Below are 26,125 nucleotides of genomic sequence, written 5' to 3' on the forward strand. Positions count from 1 at the left end.
GCTCTGAGAGCACGGGCTGCACCGCCCGCAGGAGGGATGCTCTGAGAGCACAGGGGCTGCACCGCCCGCAGGAGGGATGCTCTGAGAGCACGGGGGCTGCACCGCCCGCAGGAGGGATGCTCTGAGAGCACGGGGGCTGCACCGCCCGCAGGAGGGATGCTCTGAGAGCACAGGGGCTGCACCGCCCGCAGGAGGGATGCTCTGAGAGCACAGGGGCTGCACTGGGCGGACCCAGGTTGTGTTTTCATGCGGGAAGCAGGGCTCTGGGGTTCCCAGTCCCGGAGCCGAGGCCGGTGCGGGAGGCGTGCTGACCTTGTGCTTCTCCTCAGCCTTTCAGGGTGCCCGCGGGCCAAGAAGAGCGGCATCCGGATAGCGCAGAGCAAGGAGGACAAGGAAGACCAGGAGCCCATCAGGTGTGCGTGTGGGTGGAGCGGGGCCTCCCGGGCACATGTGGGGGCGCGTGGGAGCTGGCGGGGAGGACACGCTTTGTGATATCCATCAACTGCAAGGTCAGATCATTTAAACCCAAACCAGTTCGGACGTCTACATTGCAGTTGATGTGATTTGCGAATACCTATCGGTTCCATGTTCTGAGTAACTAAAGCCCGAAACGTCCCTCTTCCCCCCAGAGCAAAACACAGTCTATGTACGGGAAAGGCAGGTTCGTGAAAGCAGAGGCAGGTATTGAACACAGTGTCAGGGTGAGCACTGTGCTGGCACCTGGCTCATGAAATCATGTAGCTACACCCACTCTCAGCGGGACCGAGGCTCCTGGCATGGGGGGCCGGAGCCAGAGCGTCCGCCCTCCCGCTCACCCGGGCCTTTGCCCCGAACCGGCGCCCAGTGAGCCTGGGTCTCAGACGTCCATGTGATAAACCTCGTGCTGCCTCCGTGAGATTTTAACCTCACTCGGTGTCTGCAAAAATGGTTATTAAAATAAAAATTACTAAAATATATTAAAATGTATCAAAATAAATAGGCAGTGCAAGTTGTATAGCATGTAACTTCACTGTTTTAAGAAGAAACGCAGGCCAAACCCACAGCCGGGCCTGTGAGGAGCCGTGAGCCCGCTCCAGGTGTCTGCGGCCCGCTGTGTGCGCGGCCCTTTGCTGAAGCACAGCCCATGGCTTTTCCACTTATGACCCCAGAGGTCCCCGAGGCGTGCTCTGTGCTGACACCACCCCAGGGGCCTCCGTTAAACCCTCTCTCCTGCTTCCAGAAAACATGGCCAAACAAACGTGTTCTAGCTCCTGAGAGAACAGGAGTTCGTGCAATAGCCTTTTTGAAAATAACCCCGCAGCTTCCCTCTGACTTGACCTAGTTCCCCCGTAAAAGCTGTGGTTCTGTCCAACGGCGGGATCCCGTCAGCAGACACGGGCCTGGACGGACGGGTTTCTTTGAGGGTGCAGCCCGCCATCCCCGCTCGGTGGAGCGGAGCTGCTGTAGAGGCCACCAGCTGTGGACGGCCGGGCAGGAAAGCGTGTCTCCTCTGTCTGCCCTCAGGTGCCCCGTTCCCGGGTGTGACGGCCAGGGCCACATCACCGGGAAGTACGCCTCCCACCGCAGCGCCTCTGGCTGCCCCCTGGCGGCCAAGAGGCAAAAGGACGGGTACCTCAATGGCTCCCAGTTCTCCTGGAAGTCGGTCAAGACGGAGGGCATGTCCTGTCCCACTCCCGGATGCGATGGCTCCGGGCACGTCAGCGGCAGCTTCCTCACACACCGCAGGTGAGTGCACCTGGCCGGGCCTTCCTGGGGGTTGCGGAGGGCTCGGCACGGCAGGTATAAGAGCGCACCCGCCTCAGCTCTCCCCTGGGCTGAGGACCCGAGGGGGGCAGGAAGGAGACAGGCTCCCTGGGAAAGCACCATGCGTTCCAGCACGGCCACACGGAGGGAGGGTGTCCTGGGGTCGGGCGGGGGCCGCAGTGAGAAACACGATCTCTGCAGACCCAGTTACTCCGTGGGCCCCGGGGACAAGGCTGCTCTTGGGCTAGGGCGTCGCCTTGAATGGCTGAGCCAGAGACAGAGCAGGAAGTTTCCAGAAGAGCCGTCGACCTGATCATTTTAATTCGCTTACTGTAAGGGGAACGACATGCAGTCAGGCGGTCTTGGAAGAAGAGGCCTGTGCTGTTGAATCAAGTGGCTGAGCGGGCGCATTGCAGGAGGGTCAGGGTCCTGGTGTGGACCAATCAGAGGTCAGAGCGTCCATGGGCTTCATGTCCTGGCTTCACAGAAACCAGGCTGGGAGGTTGTGAGGAGGAACGGAGGCTCCTGCTGGCCCTACAGACACCATGCTGGGTGGGGGGGGGTGTTCCCAGCCTGTTCCTTTCCCTGCTCTGTCATGCTGGCTGCACACCGTGAGCATCGCGCAGCCAGTCCACCTGCAGAGCCGCATCCAGCACGGGGCACAGAGCGGGGAGCAGCCACAGGACGGGGCGCACTCCGGGGTGGGCAGCAGTGAGCTTCCCGCTCTTTCCAGAAGACTGTTTAGAATTAAGACAGTGATTCTTAATTGAAATGGTACCAACGGGTCCGTGGGCCTACGGGGGGAGGAGACTTCTGCTCCCTGACCTTATCCCTGACCTCAGCTCACGTCCGGGCGCAGCTCACGTCCGGGGCAGGCAGCCTCCTCCCAGAACGTGCCCTTGGGCAGAGGCTGCCTTGGACTCACAGCCTCCAGGGCACACACCTCCCACCCCAGGCGCGCGCCGTCCTTTCTGTGCCGCAAGCCGGTCGCCGTGTATCAGACGTGTGCACGGGCGGGCCGGCAGGGGTGGGCGTCATCCTGGGATGGGTGTCCCACCCACTGGGAGCTCGGCTGCCCCTGCTCCCCGCGGAGAGGGCTGGGTGCCTGCAAACGGCCAGCCTCCTTTCTAGACGTGGGTGGCGTGGTACCAGGACAGGCCTCCTACCAGACACGCAGGTGCCCCTGCAGACACATCCTCAGACACAGGCCTGGAACCAAAATGCTGGTTAGCAATGTGATAAGTGGTCGCCATTGCTCTCCTTCAAATCACTGGTGGGACTTAACCAAGGACCGTGCGGCGGGCTTCGTCCATGGCCCGGGGGCCTCGCGCCCCCGTCCACGCCTGCAGGACCTGGCCCCGGGCTTTGGCGGTGCAAGTGGCCAAAGAACCGTCATTCACGGGACCTACGCCTGTCACCTCCTGCTCTCCACATGGCTGCTCACCCAGCCGCCCGCGGTGGACGGCCCAGGACCTCGGGCTGCAGCGGCGTCCATGTCTGCAGGGAGCACGGAGGCTGGGCCTTGGCTCCCTCTGGGAGCTACAGCCGTGGGCTCCTTCACCAAGACCACAGGCACAGGCAGAGGCCGCCACGGGAGTCCAGGGCTCACGCCACTCTCACTGAAGACCCCTGGCGACGAGTCCTCAGAGCCCCTTCCTGCGCCCGGGCCTTGCGGTCCATCGTCACCGGAGAGTCGTGAGGGATTTGAATTCACTGCCCTCGGAGGCTGTCTTCGCGCTGGGTCCGTCGGATGCACCTGGGAGCAAGTTTCCGGTACTGCCCTGTGCTGACCGCTGACCGCTGACCGCTGCCCTGAACCAGCTCAGAAGCGTTCTTACTTTCATCAGCGTGTTAGTGTCTGACCGTGAGCACTTGGGAGGGAGGAGCTCAGATCCAGCATCTGTCAAACTGAATCCCCTGGGGCTGGTGAGCGGAAAAGGCTGCAGGTCACAGCTGGGCTCCCTCCCCGCAGCCCGAGCCAGCGCCCCCCCCTCCCCGGGCACCCCTGCCAGGCAAGCAGCCACTGTGCTCCCCAGGACGCCCCGAAGCCTTCCACGCACCACCTCTCTGTCCTCCAGGCCGAGGGCCAACTTGTTAGTGTTCTCGATCCCAGTCTGAGCCCACAGGCCCTGGGCATCCTAAGGCCCCAACAGTGTCCCCAGTGGCGCTCAGGGGCCCCGCCATGCACCTGCTTTCCTCACAGCGGGCCTGCCGGCCGCGGCTCAGGGTCCCCGTGGGCCCCCTTCCGGAAACCACTCCAGAGCCACTAGGACCCCCCTGGGCGAAGATAGCTCCGACTCCGGACGTCCGCATCTCCATGCCGTGGGGCCCCCATTAGAATCGCTTTCCCTGCCACTTGCCCTGGCTCACAGGGCGGCTCGAATCCACACCGCGGTTCTGGTCACACATTGACACAAACAGAGCCTGTGGGACCGGGACGCCCTGGACCAGGAGCGCAGCGCCCGCTAAGAACCCGCTGTATGCGCCCTGAGCCACCCCGACATCCCGCAGACGTGCTCCCCCACATCTGGGGGCCAAAAGCAGGGCCTCTTTGCCTCTCCCAGCTTCTGCCGGGGCCAGAAGCCTGGGGGGCCCTTGGCTGGGGGATGCTTCACCTCCGTCTCCGCCCGCCGTCACCTCGCCTCGTTCTGTGTTGGTGCCGCACGTCCCTCCTACAAGGACACCGGTCACGGGCCAGGGCCCCGCCTAACCACCGTCCTTCACCGGGACGTGAGCCGTTCCCAAGCACCGTCCTCGCCACGGGTCCTCGGCATTCGGACGTGGGCTGGTGGGGGACGCAGCCCAGCGATGATGCGCCCTAGGCTGAGCGCTGACCCTCGTGAGAGACCAGGAGGCGGGCCGTGGGCGGCCGCCGGAAAGTCCCTTGTCCAGTGACGGGGTGCTGGCTGCGGCTCCTGTCCACAGGGCTGGCCTCATCCTGCTGCTCCAGCACCTGGCACGGGAGCTTCCATCTCGGGGTTCCCTCTTGTCCTCTCTGCGGACTCGGCCTCCTTTGCTGTACCCGGGAGCTTGACCACATGGGCCCGGTTGCCTGGGCCTCCCTTCACTGAGGGTGTCATCTGGGGGGCGGGGGGGGCGGGGGGAGAACAGACGGTGAGGCAGGTCACGGGCCGTCGTGCGAAGGAGGCTGCATGCACCTGGGTGCATTTCCTGGGAGCTGAGCACACGGGGCCTGACTGGGGTGCTTGCCCTCTCCCCACTTCCCTGGCGCTGAGCCAGTGTCCCAGCCACACCCCCGAGTGGCTCTCAAATGCTTCCTTCCCTCCCAACGCGCAGCCCCACCCTGGGGCTCCCGCTCATTAGCTGTTCCAGGGGTGTCTCCTGAAGGGCGCCCCTCAGGCCGGGCCCCGGGCAGGCCCTGTGCTCTCCTGCTCTCCCAGCCCCTGCAGGGACCCGCCCTGGGGGGCCTGGTGCTGCGCCAGGGCAGCCGCCTGGCCCGAGGCGGGAGGCACAGGGCGGTTAACTGTGCTGCCCCGAAAGGATGGCCGGACCTGAGGTTCTGTGGCTTTGCAGGTCCCTGCCCAGAGCGTCCGTCAGAGGTTTCTATGGCCGCCTCCGGCCCTCCATCTCAGAACTCACTCCCTGAACCTGGGCTAGTGTCCAGGCAGAGACCCATGTGTAATGTGTGCCTTTCCCTGAGCCGCCACCAGATGGCACTGCACCCTTGCAGGGACCAGCCCGGGAGGCGGGCTGCCAGGTGCTCCAGCTCTGCCCACAGGCGGCCGTCAGAGGTGGGCCGCGGGCGGCGGAGTGGGGCTGCCTGCAGCCCGTTGGACAGACACCACCCCGACCTGAAACTAAGGGTCCTGAGCCGCAGCGAGGGCCTGGGTTCTGGGTGACGGTCCAGGTTGGGAGCCTCTGAGCCCTTGGCTTCTTGCTTTGGCTTCTGTGCGCTCCTGTTCGGATGCTCTCCCGGCCGCGCCGCTCTGTCACCTCGTTCTGGCCCCTGGGTCCCAGGCAGGATCGTGGAGGCACCCGGGGTGTGATGTGGATCTGCACCCACCGCTGGGCTCAGACCTGTTGGCGGGTGGGTCCCTGAGGACAGAGGACAGGCCTCTGGGTGGGTGGAGAGACCACGAAGGATGCACACGAGGCGGAGCCTGCGGCCCAGAGGCAGGGCTGCTGAGGTGGGGCCCTGCCGGGGTCCTGCGGGGGCGCAGACTGGCCCTGTGAGTGACAGATTTGGGGAGCAGAGTGGGAGGTCCGCTGGGAGGACACAGGGAGCACACACACACACACACGCGCGCGCACACACATACACGCGCACACATACACGCGCGCACACACACATACACACACACATACACACACATACACATACACACAGAGAGAGACACGCGCACACATACACTCACACATGCATACACACATACACATATACACACATACACACACATACACACACGCACGCACGCACATACACGCACATACACGCACATACGCACGCATACACGCGCACACACACATACATGCGCACACGCGCATGCGCGCACACATACACGCACACATACACGCGCACACACATACACACATACATACACACACACATACACACACACACATACACACACACACACACTCCCTGCACTCCCGCCGCGGCCGTGTCGCCCAGCAGGGGACAGAGCGGGGGAGGTAGGCCTTTCAGAGGGACCTGCTCAGAGGGCTGCGAGGACACGCTGTGCTGGGAGCGGCGCCCTCCCAGGAGGGCTCAGGGTGGTGCAGTGCTGAGGCCCAGGGCCAGCGAGGGACCAGCTGAGACAAGGAGGGGACAGTGAGGAGGGGACGGGGCAGCCGGAGGGACAGGTCAGCTCAGGAAACACCCCTGAGACTGGTCACTGGACGGACAGCCCTCAGGAGGTGACTCGCCTGGCCCTCGGTGCCTCCTGCCCCCTGTGCTCCCTGGAGTTCTCCGGGGGCTGCCCTGGGGGGTGCAGGGGGCTGGGCCGGGGCTGGGGACACCCCTCCGGGTTGAGGGCCCGCTGCCCCGTCCCCTGCAAATCCAGAGGCGCCATCAGCCAAGTCAGGGAAGAGCAGCAGTTACGGAGACCCCTGGCCCCCGGGCCGTCCCACAGGACTGGCAGGGCTCCGTGAACGACCTCGGGAAGCCTGCTGTCCGTGGGCACCGAGTCCACCACGCCAGTCGCGGATCAGCACCCTCGGTGGTGGGTGGAGACACGCCCAGCACCGAGGAGGACGACGCAGTTGTTGGTCGGATGTGCCTGCGTACGCACTCTGTGTGTGCAGCTTCCAGTCCCCGACGTGCCGCGGCCCCGGCCGTGCGCAGAGGGTCCGTGTGAGCCTCGCCCCGCAGGCAGCACGAGGGGAGAGGGAGGCCCGCCAGGTGCTCCTGTGCAGAGCGTGCACACGGAGGGGGAGGCAGAAGCAGAGCCACTAGCCCAGTCGGACCAGCTCCGTGCAGGGCAAGCCCGAGGGCAGGGAGGCGTCAGAGTCCAGCCCTTGGGGCGGTGGTGTTGGCACCAGTTCCAAAGCTTTCAGAGGAGACGCTGACCTACTTCCAAGTGGCCTCCTGGGGGCAGGTGCGTGTGCTTTGCCCCGAGAGGCCTGAGTGGGCACCGAGCTCACGGCCTGCATCTGCTGTGCTTGGCATTCAGTTCTAAATCCCACCTCGTGTCGGGGTCACCCTGTCCACGGCCAGGAGCAGGCGTGACAATGCTCCCTCCGCCCTCTGGGGACCCAGGCCCCGCAGCCCCCACTGGTGTCCCCGTGGCCCTGAGCCACAGCAACCGAGGAGAGGACACAGTGACTGGCCGCTCTTCACCGTGTCCTCCCGAGACCCACGGCTAACGCGCTTCCCGTCTCCCTCAGCTTGTCCGGGTGCCCCCGAGCCACGTCAGCAATGAAGAAGGCAAAGCTGTCTGGGGAGCAGATGCTGACCATCCGGCAGCGCGCCAGCAACGGTAACTGCCCACACCACCCCCTACGGCCCACCCCACCCCACACCACCCACCCCGTATCACCCCCCCACACCACCCACACCTCCCATACCACCCCCCACACCACCCACACCTCCCATACCACCCACACCTCCCATACCACCCCCACACCACCCATACCACCCACCCCGTACCACCCCCCACACCACCCACACCTCCCATAACACCCACCCCGTACCACCCCCCACACCACCCACACCCACACCACTACCACCATTCACACCCATACCCACACCACCCACACCCACACCACCCACACCCATACCACCCACACCCATACCACCCACACCACTACCACCACCCACACCACCCACACCCACACCACCTCCCACCTCCGTATCACCCACCCCCATACCACCCACCCTTATACCACACCCACACCACCACTACCACCACCCACACCACTACCACCATTCACACCCACACCCACACCACTACCACCACCCACACCACCCACACCACTACCACCACCCACACCACCCACACCACCCACCCCATACCACCCCGGCTCAGGACCAGCCACAGCCACAGGCCGGCGCTCAGTCCTCTGGCTTAGCACAGCCTAGCACAGTCAGAGACCAAGTGGGACGGACCAGGTCTGTCCCTTACGATAAAGCCTGTTAACCTGGGAGAGAGTCCTCCCCAAAGCACCCCCTCTCACCAGGTCACCGCCAATGTCGCAGGGGTCCCACACCAGGGGTTCCGGGGCTTTCCCCCAAGACCCCCTTTGGTGCCTCTGCCCCCATCCAGCCTCCTCCAAGGAGCAGAATCGGGCCCCTCTGCTCCGCCTTCACCCGGAGCCCCCAGGCCTGGGTTCCTGATCCGTCTGCCAAGTCCATTCCTCTGAGCGTTGCCCCACCCATCGGGCGTGGAGGACGTGCCAGCCTCGGGGACACCCACCTGCAGTCCATCCCTGTGCACGCGCCCATGTGTTGGGAAGTGACTTGTAACCCCAATCAGCACTCTAGCCCCGCAGGACGAGCGCAGAGCCGAGGAAAGTTTGCGTCCCTGAGCGCGCTCCCAGCCGAGTGAGGTTGCCCCTGCAGCTCTGGCCAGTCACCCGGGAGGGTGACCCTCAGTGTGGTCTGCACACCCCGACTGATTGTGTCTGGTTTTAGGGCCTTAATTGAAAGGAGGGCAGTGGTTGGGGACAGAAGGACACGCAAACGTGACTATTTTCTATCTATATATATAAAAGGCTAATATGCTAAGTGTCCAGCCGGCCGGCCAGTCGCTATGACGCACACTGACCACTAGGGGGCAGATGCTCAACGCAGGAGCTGCCGAGCTGCAGTGGTTTTCGGGTGACGCACCCCGAAACCAGAGAGGAGGAGCCCGCTTCCTCGCGGGGCCGTGTGATTCCACCTTCGGCCGTGGGTCATGTGGTTGCTGGGGCACTGTTGGCCCTGAATCTGGTTACTGCACACGTGCGTTTGCGTTCCACTCCCTGTACGACAGCAACTTTGCAGAGTGCCCTCTCGCACTCCAGACCCCTCGGGGGATGTCGGAGAGCCGGTTTCAGCCGATCCCCGCAGGCCAGGCAGAGGGACCCTGCTCCTCGAAGATGCCGGCGAGGAACCGCAGGAGGTTGGCTCTAGAGCAGCCGTGGGCAAACTACAGCCCACGGGCCGGATCCGGCCCGTTCGGCTCTTCTATCCGGCCCGCGGAGCCGAAAGAGCGGAGGGTTCTCTTGCTCTCCCCTCCGCTCCTTTACTTTGAATTTATATTAGTTCACACAAACACTCCCTCCATGCTTTTGTTCTGGCCCTCCGGTCCAGTTTAAGAACCCATTGTGGCCCTCAAGTCAAAAAGTTTGCCCACCCCTGCTCTAGAGCATGTCCAGCCCGTCTCGCCCAGTCCCGCCTCACCAGCCACCTTCTAATTAATCCGTGCACCGGGTCACTAGTCTTCCATAAGAAAACTGGGAATTCTCACGTGGTATTCCCCGAGCAGAGTGGTAATGCACTTGGGTTCTGTTCGCCGGGGCAGGGATAGAGAATGACGAAGAAATCAAACAGCTGGACGAAGAGATCAAGGAGCTGAACGAGTCCAACTCTCAGATGGAGGCCGACATGATCAAGCTCAGGACTCAGGTCAGTCTCGCCCCTTCCTGCCACCTGCGGGGCACAGGCAAGGGACCGGCACTGGGAGGCGCCCTTTGGCTTCCCCCACGCCGGTCTCTGCAGTTTTCGGGGTGGCGTTGCGGGAGCCAGGGCCATCGGTCACCTGGTTGCTGGCGTTGGTGTGGGATGAGCAGGAAGGCCAGCGCCTTGAAGGACAGGTTCTTAACCTTGGGAGCCTTTTTCTCTCAGCAAAGGGCCTCTCTGTGCGTCGGTAGCCGTGGCCCTGGCTGCGGGCGGCGCCCACTCCCTGTGCCCACACTTTGTGCCTCTCAGATCACCACCATGGAGAGCAGCCTCAAGACCATCGAGGAGGAGAACAAAGTGATCGAGCAGCAGAACGAGTCTCTGCTCCACGAGCTGGCGACCCTGAGCCAGTCGCTGATCCACAGCCTGGCCAACATCCAGCTGCCGCACATGGTAAGTGAGCGAGTCCGCTCCCTGAGCTGCCCGCCTGGCCGGCCCCTGACCCACAGTGTAAGATCCAGCTGCCGCCATGGTAAGTGACTGAGTCGGCTCCCGAGCTGCCCGCCTGGCCGGCCCCTGACCCACAGTCTGGCCGACCCTCAGCTGCCTCCGGGGTAAGTGACGGAGAGAGCGGGCGGGCACTGGCGGCCTGCCCAGCGCACCGGGAGGAGGTGTCTGTGGTGACTGCTCGTGGGGACCCCCGCCATGGCGCTGCCCCCTAGGGCTCTGGTGGCCGGTCCCGGCACGCGTCGAGTAAGCGTGCTCCGAGGAGGCCTTTAGACGTGATGCAGACAGTGGCCTAGGCTGTGATGCTTTTTATGCTGATGTGAATATCCTATTAAGAAAATAAAAGCTGTGTATGAACTACTATTTAATATCTCGTAGGACCCAATCAATGAACAAAATTTTGATGCATACGTGACTACTTTGACGGACATGTATACAAATCAAGATCGTTATCAGAGCCCAGAAAATAAAGCCCTCCTGGAAAATATAAAGCAGGCTGTGAGAGGAATTCAGGTCTGACCAGCTGCTCAGTGACGTAGTGGCGGAACCTGCTAGAAAGGACGCCTGTCGCCCTGCTGCTGCCCCGCCCGAGCGCATCCGTGCTCATGTCTGTCCGAGAGTGTCCCGCTCAGAGACTCTCCATGCCTCACGTCCTGCTTTAACGTAGCACCTGCAGATAGGTGGACACGTTCACGTTTTGTACGTTTCACATGAGCCGACATAGTGTGATTCTCCATGTAATGTTCATAGCTGCTAATGTATGCACATTTGGGGGGATATATATATTTCTGAAGAGGTAAGCTGCTCAAAATAGAGTGCACATTCTTTTTAACGCTTAGTGGTTAAATGTTTTAGTATTTCGAACTGAAATGGACACAAAGAAACGGCTTTGAATGACCATGAGGTGGCTGCAGCCACGTCTCAGACACGCCATTTCGCCTCGCGGCGAGGATTTTATGGAATTTAACAAGTACATTTTGTGTGCATATTGTTTCATAGCAAGAATTGTTTGCAAAAAATGCTTTATTTTTGAACGATGCTTGGAAATATTATGTGATTTTTTTGTTTGTTTGTTTTAGGAGGATGGTGTATGGTGGGGGCAGTAAGTGAGGTTTTTTGCATTCCAAGGAAATGGCATATGGATTAACTGTAAGAAATGAGATAAGTAATTTATTGTAAGAACATCCAGCCATGGGAACTTGGCAGAAGATGCAAAGCAGCTCACACGGCACTTTCTAATTTGCTCCCGAGCTTGGCATGTGAGACCTGGGGACCGAGCTCCCGCAGGGGCTGCAGGAGGCAGCGAAGACCCCTCACCCCCGTGAACTCCCAGCCGCCCTCCCTCCCGCGCCCCTGCCTCAGCCGCTCCGCTGCAGGGAGGCCTGGCCAGGAGTCCGCTCCCTCGGCTCAGAGGTCACTTCCGGTGTTTTTTCCCCTCCCCCTTAAACGCTGTCATTGCTGTTGTTACTAGTTTGCATTTGGGGCATAAAGGGAAAGGACTTGTGAGTCTTCAAGTTACGGCACTGGATTTTCTGCTGAATTCGGTGGCAAAGCTGCTCAGAACCGTGTCTCCCGCTGACTCGGCTTCGGGTGAGCCTGTGGCCGCGTTGAGGGCTCTCTCCCCACGCCCTGGAGTCCCCGCGCCCTGGAGTCCCCGCGCCCTGGAGTCCCCGCGCCCTGGAGTCCCCACGCCCTGGAGTCCCCGCGCCCTGGAGTCCGACCTGTCGCGGCGGCAGCGGCCACGGGGGGTTGCCAGCCTGCGGCCGGAGCTGCCCGAGGACGGTGCAGTCCAAGCAGGTGTCCGGGAGGTACTTCAGCACTTTCTCTGTCGTGAGCTCCCCCGACGTGTCCGCCCCTGGAGACCGCGTGTCCCCGACAGCCCGAGACCGACCGACCGGTCTGCCCCGAGGACGGACTGGCGGCCGTGTCACGCATCACTTCCTTCCATGTCTTGATGTTACGCAGGAAGTACAAAAGTACTTTAAAATTTTGTTATGAAAAAAGATGGGTTTTGTAAAAATTAAAAAAAAATATTTTTAGCAGAACAGGACTTACAGGGTCATTGTCCCCACAACGTGCCAGTCGACTATTTGCACTCACCTGTCCTCTGTGTCCGAGCGGAGGTGTGCAATCCGCGTCCCAGCCTCGCGACGGGCCCGCGGGCGGACCGACACCGTGCTGAGGGGCCGCCGGCCTCGCACAGACTCTGATCCAATGCCCGACCTCGTGGACATGTATATAACCACACCCCAGCGGCACTTTATACGCTCCCCGTACACACGCTCCATTCTCACAAGGACTCCAGTGACGAGCTGGGAAAAGGTGTGTAACTGCCGGGGCTCCGCAGCTGCTCGGGGCCTCCCTGTCAGCCCGTAGTCGCAGCCGCCGCGCTCAGAATTGCCTTCGAGAGCTGACGCCAGGGCCAGCTCCTGCTGCCCCGCCCCGGCCGCCGCCGCTGTTCCTACCGGCGCCTGCATCCCCGTTGTGTCCGCAGCTTCCCGCCATATAGCGATGCTTCTCGTAGAGTAATAGGTAGTCTCGGTTCGGATTCTTGTTATCACCTGTGTGCAATGGAAAGGGGTTTTAAGCACAAATCTGCTGCTCACCTGACATTGGTAATAATATCCAATCAACGTTACCTGTGACTATTACATAGGGGATCACAGTGTCTCATGCTAGAATGCTGACCTTTCATATGGGGTTATCGTGAGTCATCAGAGTTTATTTATTATAACTTATTGTTCATATTCATTTCTAAGTTAATTTAAGTGGCCATTTATTAAGACAGAATTTTGTATAAATATTTATTGTGCTCTGTGGAACTGAAGTTTGATTTATTTTTGTACGACACAGCATGGGTTTGTTGACACTTTAATTTTGCTAAAATGTGTGGAATCACGAGTTGCAGTGATACTTCATTTTTAAATTGTGAACTTTGTACAAACTTTGTCATGCTGATGTTCACACATCTTTCCTCTAAATAAAAGGTGTTGCCACATTTGTAGCACGACGGATCTCTAACCAGGGTCTGCGTCTTCTTTCAGGGCCGCGCCGTGTGGGTCCCAGGCGGGGCGGCCGCATTCGGGAAGGGTTAGCTCTCCCCCGTGGCGTCCCTGCCCCCGGCCGTCTGGAAGGGCCCTGCCTGCCCCAGGACACGTCACGTGTCCACGTGAGATCTCTCCCCAGGGCAGGGATGTTCTGAACAACACACACACTGGAGGCCTAGGTGCATGGACAGCGTCTGTCCGTGAGGATCCCCCGCCGCTCTCCCTCCTTGGGCCTCGTCCTGCCCTTGTTCCAGCTCAGGTCAGTGCGTCCCAGGACCTCTGCACCCCGAGGGCCGCGGCCCCTCCTGAGGGCTGACCCCGGGGGACAGTGACCTGAGGCAGAGGCAGGACAAGGACCGGAGGAGCTGCGGACACAGGCACTTGGGCTCCGCCACACCGCTGTGGCTGCCGGTTTGATTTTTAACCCGTTTTTGTTAAATTGTTAAAAAGCAGAAGATGGACCGGTTTCCTCTGTAAACCCAGATCCTGGGGACCAGACACCTACTTGGAAATGCAGTCGCTAAAACACCATCCGTGACCCTGAGAAAAGGCGCTAAAATGCAAACGGAGGCCCGTCAGTGCTGGTGGCCACGACAGCCGAGGGCCGCGGATGGAGGTGGGAGCCTGGCCAGGCAGCTCCAGGTTACAGACGGGGCATGTGAATGCGGCTCCACCTCCGGCACTTCTTCATGCCGGATGGTACTTTCCCATGGGAATGACTATGGAATCGACAGTGTCTCCCCCCAGATTTCATGTTTTGAAACCGAAGCCCCAATGGGATGGTGCCAGGGGCTGGGGCTTTGGAAGGTGATGAGGGATGGGTGCCCTTGTCCCCGGGGAGCTCAATCTCCCCCACCCTCTCCTCAAAAGCAGTGCTGCCTGTCACCCCCGCCCCCCCCCCCGCCCCACTTCCAGCCAGAATTCAGCAACCCTCCTACCATCGCCGCCAGGAGGACACAGGACACACCCCCGTCTCTGCACCTAGAAGACACACCCCCGTCTCTGCACCTGGAGGACACACCCCCGTCTCTGCACCTGGAGGACACACCCCCGTCTCTGCACCTGGAGGACACACCCCCGTCTCTGCACCTGGAGGACACACCCCCGTCTCTGCACCTAGAAGACACACCCCCGTCTCTGCACCTGGAGGACACACCCCCGTCTCTGCACCTGGAGGACACACCCCCGTCTCTGCACCTGGAGGACACACCCCCGTCTCTGCACCTGGAGGACACACCCCCATCTCTGCACCTGGAGGACACACCCCCATCTGCACCTGGAGGACACACCCCCATCAGGCTCACCTGGAGGACACACCCCGTCTCTGCACCTGGAAGACACATCCCCATCTGCACCTGGAGGACACACCCCTGTCAGGCTCACCTGGAGGACACACCCCCATCTCTGCACCTGGAAGACACATCCCCATCTGTACCTGGAGGACACACCTCTGTCAGGCTCACCTGGAGGACACACCCCCATCTCTGCACCTGGAAGACACATCCCCATCTGCACCTGGAGGACACACCCCCATCTGCACACCTGGAAGACACACCCCCATCTCTGCACCTGGAGGACATACCCCGTCTCTGCACCTGGAGGACACACCCCGTCTCTGCACCTGGAGGACACACCCCTGTCAGGCTCACCTGGAGGACACACCCCCATCTCTGCACCTGGAGGACACACCCCGTCTCTGCACCTGGAGGACACACCCCCGTCTGTGCACCTGGAGGACACACCCCCGTCTGCACCTGGAGGACACATCCCCGTCTGCACCTGGAGGACACACCCCCGTCTCTGCACCTGGAGGACACACCCCCGTCTCTGCACCTGGAGGACACACCCCCGTCTGCACCTGGAGGACACATCCCCATCTGCACCTGGAGGACACACCCCCATCTCTGCACCTGGAGGACACACCCCCGTCTGTGCACCTGGAGGACACACCCCCGTCTGCACCTGGAGGACACATCCCCGTCTGCACCTGGAGGACACACCCCCGTCTCTGCACCTGGAGGACACACCCCCGTCAGGCTCACCTGGAGGACACACCCCTGTCAGGCTCACCTGGAGGACACACCCCCGTCAGGCTCACCTGGAGGACACGCCCCCGTCTCTGCACCTGGAGGACACACCCCTGTCTGCACCTGGAGGACACACCCCCGTCTGTGCACCTGGAGGACACACCCCCGTCAGGCTCACCTGGAGGACACGCCCCCGTCTCTGCACCTGGAGGACACACCCCCGTCTGGTCACCTGGAGGACACACCCCCGTCTCTGCACCTGGAGGACACACCCCCGTCTCTGCACCTGGAGGACACACCCCCGTCTGCACCTGGAGGACACATCCCCATCTGCACCTGGAGGACACACCCCCGTCTCTGCACCTGGAGGACACACCCCCGTCTGTGCACCTGGAGGACACACCCCCATCTGCACCTGGAGGACACATCCCCGTCTGCACCTGGAGGACACACCCCCGTCTCTGCACCTGGAGGACACACCCCCGTCAGGCTCACCTGGAGGACACACCCCTGTCAGGCTCACCTGGAGGACACACCCCCGTCAGGCTCACCTGGAGGACACGCCCCCGTCTCTGCACCTGGAGGACACACCCCTGTCTGCACCTGGAGGACACACCCCCGTCTGTGCACCTGGAGGACACACCCCCGTCAGGCTCACCTGGAGGACACGCCCCCGTCTCTGCACCTGGAGGACACACCCCCGTCTGGTCACCTGGAGGACACACCCCCGTCTCTGCACCTGGAGGACACACCCCTGTCAGGCTCACCTGGAGGACACACCCCAGTCAGGCTCACCTGGAGGACACACCCCGTCTGTGCAGCCCGCCCTCTGGTCCTGCCACAGCGGTGGCCCCCAGCCCCCTCCTCATGCACCCCCCTCACTACGCCCTGCTGCACCCACGCTCACTCTCTGGCAAGCTGCCCCAGGCCCGGTTGCTTCAGAACCAGCGGCGGTTGGCTTGATGGGCCTGCAAGAACTCTGGGAGCCGAGGGCCAGGCCACGGGGCGCGTGTGTGAGTCCTGGGTTGGAGCGGCTGTGGTCTGAGCAGCACAGCTTCGGAGGAAAAGCACCCTGAGCTGAGACCGCCCCTGCCCTTCCTTGCAGCCCGTCCAGGAGACTGGCCTCCACGTGGGGCTTCCCAGGCCCCACCGGCTCCCACTGGGCGGTCACAGGCCGGGGACTGGGTTCCTCAGCGTCCCTGCCTTCGGAGGCCTTGGCGAGTCTGCGGGAGAGGGAGAGAGATGGGAACATCCCTGATGAGAGAGAAGCATGGATCGGCTGCCTCCTGCACGCCCCCACTGGGGATCGAGCCCACAGCCTGGGCACGTGCCCTGACGGGAATGGAACCCTGACCTCCTGGGTCATAGGTCGACGCTCAACCACTGAGCCCCCCGGCCGGGCCCTTTTAGATTTTTAGAGAAATGGCTCCCTGCAGGTGCTTTCCTCACATGGGCTCTCCGCGGCCCAGAGGCGGAGGAGGCTCTGGAAGGACTCCAGGCCCCGAGCAGAGGCTGCCCCACCTGCCTGTCAGCCGTGACCCCAGAACCAGTGCTCCCCCACGGAACGCCGTCTTCTCTGCAGACAGGGCCCTTGCAGGTGGGATTCGTCGCGTTAGGACACGGTCATCGGGACCGGCTCGTGGGAAGCAGAGAAAAGCCCGTGACCAGGAGGCGGATCAGCGTGACAGCTGAGGGCACCAGGGCCCAGCGTCACAGGAGCCGAGAGAGGCCTGGGCGACTGGACCTCCGGCTCCAAAGGACCCCACCCGGCACCTGGATCTTGGATTTCTGGCCTCCAGGCCGGCGGGAGAACAGCATGCGGTACCTCCCTGCGGCTCAGGACCCTGGGGTGCAGTCACCCACCCCCGGACCCCCGCCCGGCACTGCTGCCAGACCTTGTCCCCCGTGGGGCAGGGAGAGCGGCAGAAGGGACTCACAGGGGCCTGCAGGTAAAGGTGTCCCCCCAGGCAGCCAGGCCTGCAAGGGGACTAATCGTTGGGGAAGGGCCCCTGGCCGTGCGGACCTGGGCCACCCAGACCCCGGCCTTTCTGAGGGATGGCCAAGCCCGGGCTCTCACTTCCCCTTCAGTCTTCACAGCTGCGGTACAGGTGGGGAAACGAGGCCCAGAGGGAGGGAGGACGTTGCCCGGAGTGACAGACTTGGTGAGGCTGCCTCCCCCTTGCTGTGATGTTCCAAAGCCCACGCCCTTTCTGCAGGAACCCTCAAAGGTCCGGTGGGAGGAGGACAGGAGACCTGGACACTGAAGAGGCAGCAGGAAGTACCGGCCGCGCGTCCGGGCACTAGCGCTGCGGGTGGACGCCGGGCTGGTCCCCTCAGCAGAGCCTGGCGGACCAGGGAGCTGGGGGCCGGAGGGCGCCGGAAGCTCTGCGCTTGACCCCAACCTGGTCAGCCAGGCGAGGCCAGCCACTTCCCCCCCGCTCCGGCTGGGGCCGCGCGAGGGGCCGGCAGCAGTGGGGTGCAGCTGCGCAGTGAAGGTCAAGGGACCCCACAGAGTCCCCATGGGGGGCACAGGTCAGTGCCTGGCCCCTGGTGACGGAGCTCCTGCCCCTCCCTGGCTGGCTGCAGGTCCTTGGGCAGGTCACTCAGAGCCTCCAGCTTGGGTTTTCCACCTGCAAAATGGGGCGACCGACGTGGCGCTGTGGGTGCGTCCCAGGCTCCGGCACTGACGGTGGCACAGGCCTCGGGGGCGCGGGGTCTCTGAGTCTCCAGGCCTCGCCGACACTCACGGAGGCGGCTCTGCGGGAACCGGAACCGGGATGGAGGTGCAGGCAGCTCCCTCCTCTCGTTGGCCTCTGCTCCTCTGGGTGGTGATCTAACCGAGCCAACACGGGAAGTGGCGTCAGCGCGCCTGAACGGAATGTCCGCTGCAGACAGATAACAGGCCCGGGGCTGATAATCAATGTGGAAAGTGGTCGGGGAGGGAAGGGACGTTTCACCTGGGTCTCAGCAACAGAAATCTTCCTCCAAGGCTTCAGGGAGGGCCGGGATCCCGGTGTGCGAGGCCCCCACAGGCCTCTAGAGGGCAGACGCGGGAAACAACGAACAAAGACCTGGATTCTTCCAGCAATCCAGCTCAGTGTAAGCTCATTACTGAACGCAAATTCTTCCAGGCCCAAATCATGCAGGCGTGGCCCCCACCCCCACCACAGCTCCTCACCCAACGCCCTGCACATGGCTGCGTGCCAGTCAGGGGTCCCCAGAGAACAGCAAGCACTATGGTATGGATGGTGGGTGGATGGGTGAATGGGTGGATAGATAGATGGGTGGGTAAATGGATGGATGGGTGGGTGGGTGGGTGGGTGGATGGTGAGTGGGTGGATGGGTGGGTGGATAGATGGATGGGTGGGTGGGTGGATGGGTGGATGGATGGGTGGGTGGATGGGTGGATGGATGGGTGGGTGGATGGATGGATGGGTGGGTGGAAAGATGGATGGGTGGATGGGTAGATGGGTGGATGGATGGGTGGATAGATAGATGGGTGGTGGATGGATGGATGGGTGGATGGGTGGGTAGATAGATGGATGGGTGGGTGGATGGCTGGGTGACTGGTGGGTGGATGGCTGGATGGTGGGTGGATGGATGGATGGTGGGTGGATGGATGGATGGTGGGTGGATGGCTGGATGGTGGGTGGATGGGTGGGTAGATGGATGGATGTGTGGGTGGGTGGATGGACAATGGATGGATGGATGGATAGAAGGATAAATGGACGGACAGGATATAGGAAGGAAGGAAGGAAGGAGGGGAGGACGGTAGACTTTAAGGAATTTGCTCATGCAGTTGTGGGGGCTAGCAGGGCCCCAGTCCCTAGGGCAGCCAGGGACTCACACTCAGGAGCTGGGGCTACTGTCCTGAGGCAGAGTCTCCTCCCTGAGATTTTCACTCTTAAGACCTTACTCTGAGGGGCTGAAGCCCACGACAGGACGGAGGGCGGTCTCCTTAGCTCCAATCATGATGGTGAGCTAACCAACACCAGCCCCCCAATAGATGCCTCCACGCGACCCCAGGTTAGTGTGTGCTCTCTGGGTACCACACCTTGACACCTAAAGTCCAGGTCACAGCTGGTCAGAGGACAGCAGGTGAGCTGAAGAGAGAAGCTAACTACCCACTCAGAGATGCTCGCCTACGAGGTGCAGTGCACTGAGGGTCCCCCTTGGAACGGAGGGGTCCGGACAGGGTCACAGGTCAAAGCTGACCTAGTCTCTGTCCTGTCAAGAGGAGGACCCGGTGGAGCCGGGAAATATGTGTAAAGTGTTAGAATGCAACTGCAGATGTATTTGTAATCAGCCTCCTCCCTCCTTCCCTCCCTCGCATCTGTGCACCGCCCATGGCTTCACCGACTCCCACTGTGGTGACCGGGTTTGCCTCTGTGACCACAGGGGAGGGGCCACGGGGCCTGGAACATCCCAGCCAGCCCTGCACCGGCTCTGCTCCGGCTCTGTTCCCAGCGGTGCCTGGAGGTGGCAGGGGCAGGAGGTGGGCGGTTAACAGGCCTCGGGTCTCAAACGGGCTGCCCAGCTCCCTGTGTGAGTGTGTGTGTGTGTGTGAGTGTGTGTGTGTGTGAGTGTGTGTGTGTGTGTGTGTGTGTGTGTGAGAGTGTGTGAGTGTGTGTGTGAGTGTGTGTGTGTGTGTGTGTGTGTGTGTGTGTGTGGAGAGAGAGACAGAGGAGAGACAGAGACAAAGGAGAGAGGAGACAGAGAGATGGGGGGGGGAACAGAGAGAGAAACAGAGAGAGAGAAACAGAGAGAGAAGGAGCAGGGAGCGCCAGCTTGGACGCGTGCCTGGATCGTGGTAACGCTCAGTAAGTTTCATAAAACAACAAAACCCCCTCGCACACATGTGGGAACCGCGGCCTGGCCGCGGCCCCCAGCTGCCGAGGGCAGATCTGGGACTGAACCCCTGGCCCCCTGGTGTCGGCTGCACACGGGAGCCCCGCGGAGGGAGGGGGACGCAGCGTGCGGACGTGGGGCCGGAGGTCCTCGCCCCGCCCCGCCCCGCCCCTGCCCTGGGGAGGTGGGGGTGGGACGCGAGAAGCCGCGCGCATGTGCACCGCTGGCGCCCCCCGCCCCCCGCACAGCTGGGACGTAGGCCGCAGTCGGGCGGGCGGGCGCAGTCCGGAGCCGGCCTGGGAGGCGCGGGGGGGCCTCCGCGGTCTGTCTGTGCGTCCGAGCGTCCTTGCACGCCGAGGCCATGGCCGTGCGCCCCGCGCGCCCCTGTCTGCTGGCGCTCCTGCTGTGCGGCGTGTGGGGGCCGCTGGCCGCCGTGGCTCAGAGGCCGGGTGCGGGGTGCCCGAGCCGCTGCCTGTGCTTCCGCAGCACCGTGCGCTGCATGCATCTGCTGCTGGAGGCCGTGCCCGCGGTGGCGCCGCAGACCTCCATCCTGTGAGTACAGTACGGGGGCTGGGGGCGCGGGGCGCTGGGGCCGGGGGCTCGGGGGCCGGGGGCTCGGGCGCAGGGACCTGGGGCTCGGGGGCCGGGGGCCGAGGGCGGCGGGGCGCGGGGGCCGGGGGCCGAGGGCGCAGGGGCGGCGGGGCGCAGGGGCCGGGGGCTGGGGACACGGGGCGCTGGGGACACGGGGCGCGGGGGCCGGGGGCGCAGACGGTCTGAGATCTTGGCCGGGGGAACGTGGAGACCCAGGCGGGAGAGTCGGGTGTTGGGGGCCGGGCGGGCCCGCGGGCTTTTGTCCGCTCTGGCCGGTGGCGCGGAGGGCGGACCTGGGCGCGGAGCGCGGCCTCCAGAGCCGCCTTTGTTCGGAGCCCGGAATCCCCGCTGCCGGGACGTCGTCGAGGAGCCGGGGAAGCCCCGCTCCTGGGGTCCCCCTCCCGCTTGCTTCTCTCCTCCGCCCCCCTTCCGTGCGCCCTCCCCCTTCCCCTCTCCCCCTCTTCCCTCCGCTCCTCCCTCTCCTCCTCCGAATCCCCTCTCTCCTCCTCCGGGTACCTCCCTGGGGATCCTCAGTGTGCGAGCGCACCTGGCGGCCAGGACTCCGGGAGGGGCCGCGGGGCTGGTCCTCGGGGTCTAGGCAGCCGAGTTCCGAGGGGGTCTCCAGCCGGGCGCGTGACCCCCTCGTCTCCAGCCGGGCGCCGCGATCGCGAGTGGGCCAGACTTCGCGGGTCGCGGGCGGCGCTACGCGCAAAGTTCCGCGCGCGGGTGTCTCCGCGGGCCCCGACGCCGCGCAGACCCGCTCGCTCCCCAGAGGCCACATTCCGCCCCCTGGACGCGGGCGCCCGAGACCCCGAGGGTGCGGACGCGGCTGCAGGAGCGGCTGGCTGGGGGCGGAGGCCCGCGTGCCTTCAGGCGCCGCCACAATCCGGTCCCCGGCTGCCGCTCTGGATGCCGGGCATAGTTTCCACTCGGCCTGGCCGGGCCGGGCTTGGCTCCGCCGCGGGACCTGCCGAGGCTGTGAAAGTTGGAGCGGACGATTCGGGAAGTGGGCGGGCGCGACCTCCTCTGTGGCGCCTCCTCGGGGTCCCGCGGGCGTGATCGGCCCAGAAACCCGGCCTCGCGCGGAGGAAGCGGGCCGCGTGGGCGGTGCGTGCGGACCACTTGGTGCTCGAGAGTCGGCGGGAACGCGGGGACCCTGGGCCCTTTCCACGTCTGGCTGGTGCGCTGCGCTCGCGTCCAGGTGGCGTTTCAGGAAGAACCAGGCTGGAAGGCATTGCCGCCCAGAGCGGGTCCCCGCCGCCCGGACGTTGGGGAAGGAGCGCGGGCCGGGCCGAGAGGGACTGGGCGCAGGCGCCGCGGGGTCCCGGAAAGGAAGGCGCCCATTCGCATACTCGCACCGCGATCGCGCGTGGGCCGGGCGTCTCCCTGCGTTTCTGGAATTTGGGGAAGTTCTCCGTGAGCCAGCGCGTTTGGTCATCCACTGGGCCTGGCAGAGTGCGGCTGGCTGAGGCCCCGGGGGACCAGCCGGGTGCGGGGGAGGGGGCCCTGCATTGCACGGCCGGGCACACCCAGTTCGGGGGGGGGGACCCCATCCTGCCCGCTGCACACCTGGGACGTGAACACCTGGACCGCAGACTAAGTCCTGGCGGGACAGGTTCAGGCCGGCGGACAAGCCCCGAACCCTGGCCCCGGGGGCAGCACCAGGGTGGGAGGCGGTGGTGATGGCGCTTTGGGGAGGAGCCTGTGGCGGGTGCGCCCCTGGGAGCAGGTGTGAGAGGGGCGGGGCCCAGGGAGTCCCGGACGTGGTCTCGGGGGGCGGGGGGGGCCCGTTATAAATTCCGCTCACGCGGAAACAGCTCCTGCGTTTCCCCCAGGTCTCTGCTCTCACGCGTTTCATTTTTTATTAAAATAAAATTCCTGAGGCGGATCAGAATCTGGAAGGTGCCAGGCTCCCCCCTCAGGCTGGGCCCACAGCGGGTTGTTTGGACCCGGGTTCCCTCCGATCATCCTGGCCTGAGACCCCCTGCGGCTCGGGTTTGGGTGAGTTCAGGCGACAGGGAAGCAGGAAGGGGTGCTCTAGAAGCAGGGCCGCCCCCATCCCGGGACCGCCCCCCATCCCGGAACCGCCCCCCATCCCGGGACCCGCCCCCCATCCCGGGACCCGCCCCTCACCCCGGAACCCGCCCCCCATCCCGGGACCCGCCCCCTATCCCAGAACCGCCCCCATCCCGGAACCGCCCCCATTTCGAGACCCGCCCCCATCCCGGGAACCGCCCCCATCCCGGGAGCCCCCCATCCCTGGAACCGCCCCCCCATCCCTGGACCCGCCCCCATCCCGGAACTGCCCCTCATCCTGGGACCGCCCCCTATCCCTGGACCCGCCCTCATCCCGGGAACCGCCCCCATCCCGGGAACCGCCCCCATCCCCGGACCCGCCTCCCATCCCCGGACCCGCCCCCATCCCGGGACCGGCCCCCCATCCCTGGACCCGCCCCCATCCCAGAACTGCCCCTTATCCTGGGACCGCCCCCCCCATCCCTGGACCCGCCCCCATCCCGGGACCCGCCCCCATCCCGGGACCGGCCCCCCATCCCGGGAGCCCCCCATCCCTGGAACCGCCCCCCCATCCCGGAACTGCCCCTCATCCTGGGACCGCCCCCCCATCTCTGGACCCGCCCCCATCCCGGACCGGCCCCCCATCCCAGGAGCCCCCCATCCCTGGACCCGCCCCCATCACGGAACTGCCCCTCATCCTGGAACTGCCCCCCCATCCCTGGACCCGCCCCCATCCCGGGACCGCCCCCTCCCGGGACCCGCCCCCCCATCCTGGGACCACCCCTCATCCCGGGACCCCCCATCCCTGCCCCCCCCAACCTGGGACCCACCAGCCTCAGGCTATTCTTTGCAGCTCCTCCTCCCCCCACAGAGGCATCTTCCACCCGCCTGTCACTCAGATGGCAGTTCCTGCCTTAACATTAACCTGTTCACCAGGATAGACGTCTGCCACCCTAATAATAAACAGCTAATAACATCCAAGGACGTTGTACCCCGCCCCTCCTGCCTTCCCCTCCTGCTCGGGGTCCTGGCCCGCCCCCCGCGCCGCCTCAGCCCCCTCCCTGCCCTGGGCCTCCACTGCAGGTGGTGGGAACCCGCTTTTCAGAAAGGACGCCCATCCCGCCTCCAGGCCAGTCCAGAGCCGCTGAGCACCCCGATGCCCCGGTGTCAGCACACCCTGTGCGGAGGGGCCTGGGGTGCGGACACCTCAGAGCGGCAACCGCCCCCGTCCCCCTGCCCCCACCCCTCCCCTCCGGCCACCGGTGCCTGCCGACAGCGGTTCCCACGCCCTGACTTTCTGATCAGCTCCTGAGTGTGCGGGGCTGTGCCCAGTTCTGGCTCCCTCCTCCTGGGACACCTGGGCAGTGGGCGCAGGAGTGAGGCCTGCGGAGGGGGGGAGGTCCGCCCTGCGGGCTGCCGGAGGCGGGCACCCTGGGCTCAGGACCCCCTGCCCCTCGGCCCGTGGACGCCTGTCGCTGGGCCCATGTCCACGCTGGGAGGGGGTCCCAGGGTCCCGCTTGTTCCCTGGAGACCAACCTTCCCTCCTTCTGCAGCCGCCCTTGGCGATCCCGCCCACGCCCGGCTCAGGGGAGCCTCACGCCAGGCTTCCTTTGCACAGGTGGGGAGGGGTAGAAACGCGGCTGGGGGGGGGGCAGTGGAGGGAGCTGGCAGCTGGGAGGGCAGCCTGGCCACAAGCCCAGTGGGTGGGAAGGCCGCCTGCCTGCCGTCCGGGCTCTGCGGCCACGGCGCGAGGGACGCAGTCTGTAAGCCGGAGCCTTTGGCTGAAGACACATTCCTGCTTTAAATCCTCTTACGATGAAGTCACAACGTGCGTCATCCCCGCTCGCGTCTGAAAAGCACGTGAGGACGTTTGAGATACGCGGGTGCTGGTGCCGGACCCTTCCCCACCGGCGACCCACAGTCTCGGTTACCCCCCCCCCCCCCTCCGCCTCCTCTGAAAACGCTGAATGGAAAATTCCAGAAACAAGCCGTGTGTAAGTTTTGAATTGCAGGCCGTTTGGTTGCGTGTTGAGATCTCACTCCAGCCCCCACCCCCGCCCCTGACTCACCCCCGTCTCACCCACACCCCCCCCCCCCGCCCGTTAGTCACCCCCTTAGTCACCTGGCAGCAGCTCGCCTCTCAGACCAGGGGTCACCAGGGCAGGGCTTGTGTTGGGGCACCGGCACTGTTTCACGTCCTAACGGCCCGAGGCCAGTGGGGCCGGCAGCGCGGACCCCACCAGCAGCCCGGCACGTCCTGTCCGGTCCGTGGAGGGGACGCCGCGCGCAGCTGCGGTCCCCGCGTGTTGTCCTCGTTCGGGTTTTTATCAGTGATGATTGCTCGTCTCTGCGGCCGCCTGGTTTACAGACCAAACCACAGGGATGGGTTTGGGGAAACGTCCAGGGTCGGTGCTGTGGGGGGTTTCAGGCGTCATTGGGGTCTGGTCCCCTGTGGGTAAGGGGCTGCTGTACGAATCTCCGAACCCCGTCCCCCGGGCCAGGGTGGGGCTGGCGGTCAGCCTTCGGGGGCCCAGGTGCCCGCGTGCTGGGCTCAGAGGGACTGCGGTTCCCGAGCCGCTGTGGGGGCGCCTTCGCCATCGGGAGCAGGGTGTCACGTGGTGAGACCCCGGCACCAAACTTGTGTCTGGAAAGGTAGAGACGCCCGTGTCCGTGTAGGTGTAGCTGTAGCTGCGCCTCATGGAGGAACTGCCTCCCGCCTCTGTCCTGAGCCCAGGAGGGAGCTGTGACCGGGAGGGAAGCAGGCCAGTCGCTGGGAGTGTGGATCCTGCCGGCCTGGGGCCACCCAGACGCAGTTTTGTTTAATTAACAGATTATTGGTTTCAGAGAGGAAGGGAGAGGGAGGGAGAGAGAAACATCCATGATGAGAGAGATGAGAGAGAATCATGGGTCAGCTGCCTCCTGCACGCCTCCTACTGGGGATCGAGCCCGCAACCCGGGCCTGTGCCCTGACCAGGAATCGAACCGTGCCCTCCTGGTTCAGAGCTCGACGCTCAACCACAGAGCCCCGCCGGCCAGGCCTTCCCTGCGCAGCCCTGTGACTTGGTTTCCCTGCATAGTGAGGACGGGCCGCTGCGGGCTCCCCTTGTGGGGCCAGAACGGCAGCCGGAGAGTGGACAGCGCGTCCCGGGGCTGAGCGGACGGCTGTCTGTCCCTCCACCCCTGGGCCCGGGGCTGCGGCCAGGGGGAAGCAGGGCCTTTTAGTAGAAGTGGGTGCTGGGCCGACGGGACGAGGCTCTACATCCAAGTGTCAACGTGACTGGGGG

The 26,125-nt window shown here is 64.0% G+C and overlaps 3 protein-coding genes across 20 annotated transcripts in view; 2 read left to right on the forward strand and 1 right to left on the reverse strand.

Moving 5' to 3' along the window:
- Positions 1 to 13,333, forward strand: part of MYT1L (myelin transcription factor 1 like) — a 297,774-nt gene extending 284,441 nt beyond the window's left edge. For 16 of the 18 annotated variants that reach the window (XM_080683275.1, XM_080683277.1, XM_080683265.1 and 13 more), the window contains 6 exons: positions 330 to 413; positions 1,504 to 1,725; positions 7,591 to 7,682; positions 9,708 to 9,811; positions 10,115 to 10,258; positions 10,691 to 13,333. In XM_080683275.1, coding sequence (XP_080539401.1) covers positions 330 to 413; positions 1,504 to 1,725; positions 7,591 to 7,682; positions 9,708 to 9,811; positions 10,115 to 10,258; positions 10,691 to 10,831 — 787 coding nt within the window. In that variant the 3' untranslated portion in view covers positions 10,832 to 13,333. The remainder of the gene's footprint in view (positions 1 to 329; positions 414 to 1,503; positions 1,726 to 7,590; positions 7,683 to 9,707; positions 9,812 to 10,114; positions 10,259 to 10,690) is intronic. The other 2 variants (XM_080683269.1, XM_080683270.1) reach the window with 1 other exon arrangement.
- Positions 1 to 26,125, reverse strand: part of TPO (thyroid peroxidase) — a gene marked incomplete at its 5' end in the record, with an annotated part of 445,236 nt that overhangs the window by 292,157 nt on the left and 126,954 nt on the right. The window lies entirely within an intron of this gene.
- The window catches only part of PXDN (peroxidasin), a 62,443-nt gene continuing 56,885 nt past the window's right edge, over positions 20,568 to 26,125 (forward strand). The window contains exon 1 of the mRNA XM_080684991.1: positions 20,568 to 20,786. Coding sequence (XP_080541117.1) covers positions 20,596 to 20,786 — 191 coding nt within the window. The 5' untranslated portion in view covers positions 20,568 to 20,595. The remainder of the gene's footprint in view (positions 20,787 to 26,125) is intronic.

This window comes from Plecotus auritus, assembly GCF_963455305.1.
Source record: "Plecotus auritus genome assembly, chromosome: 8".
NCBI lineage: Eukaryota > Metazoa > Chordata > Mammalia > Chiroptera > Vespertilionidae > Plecotus > Plecotus auritus.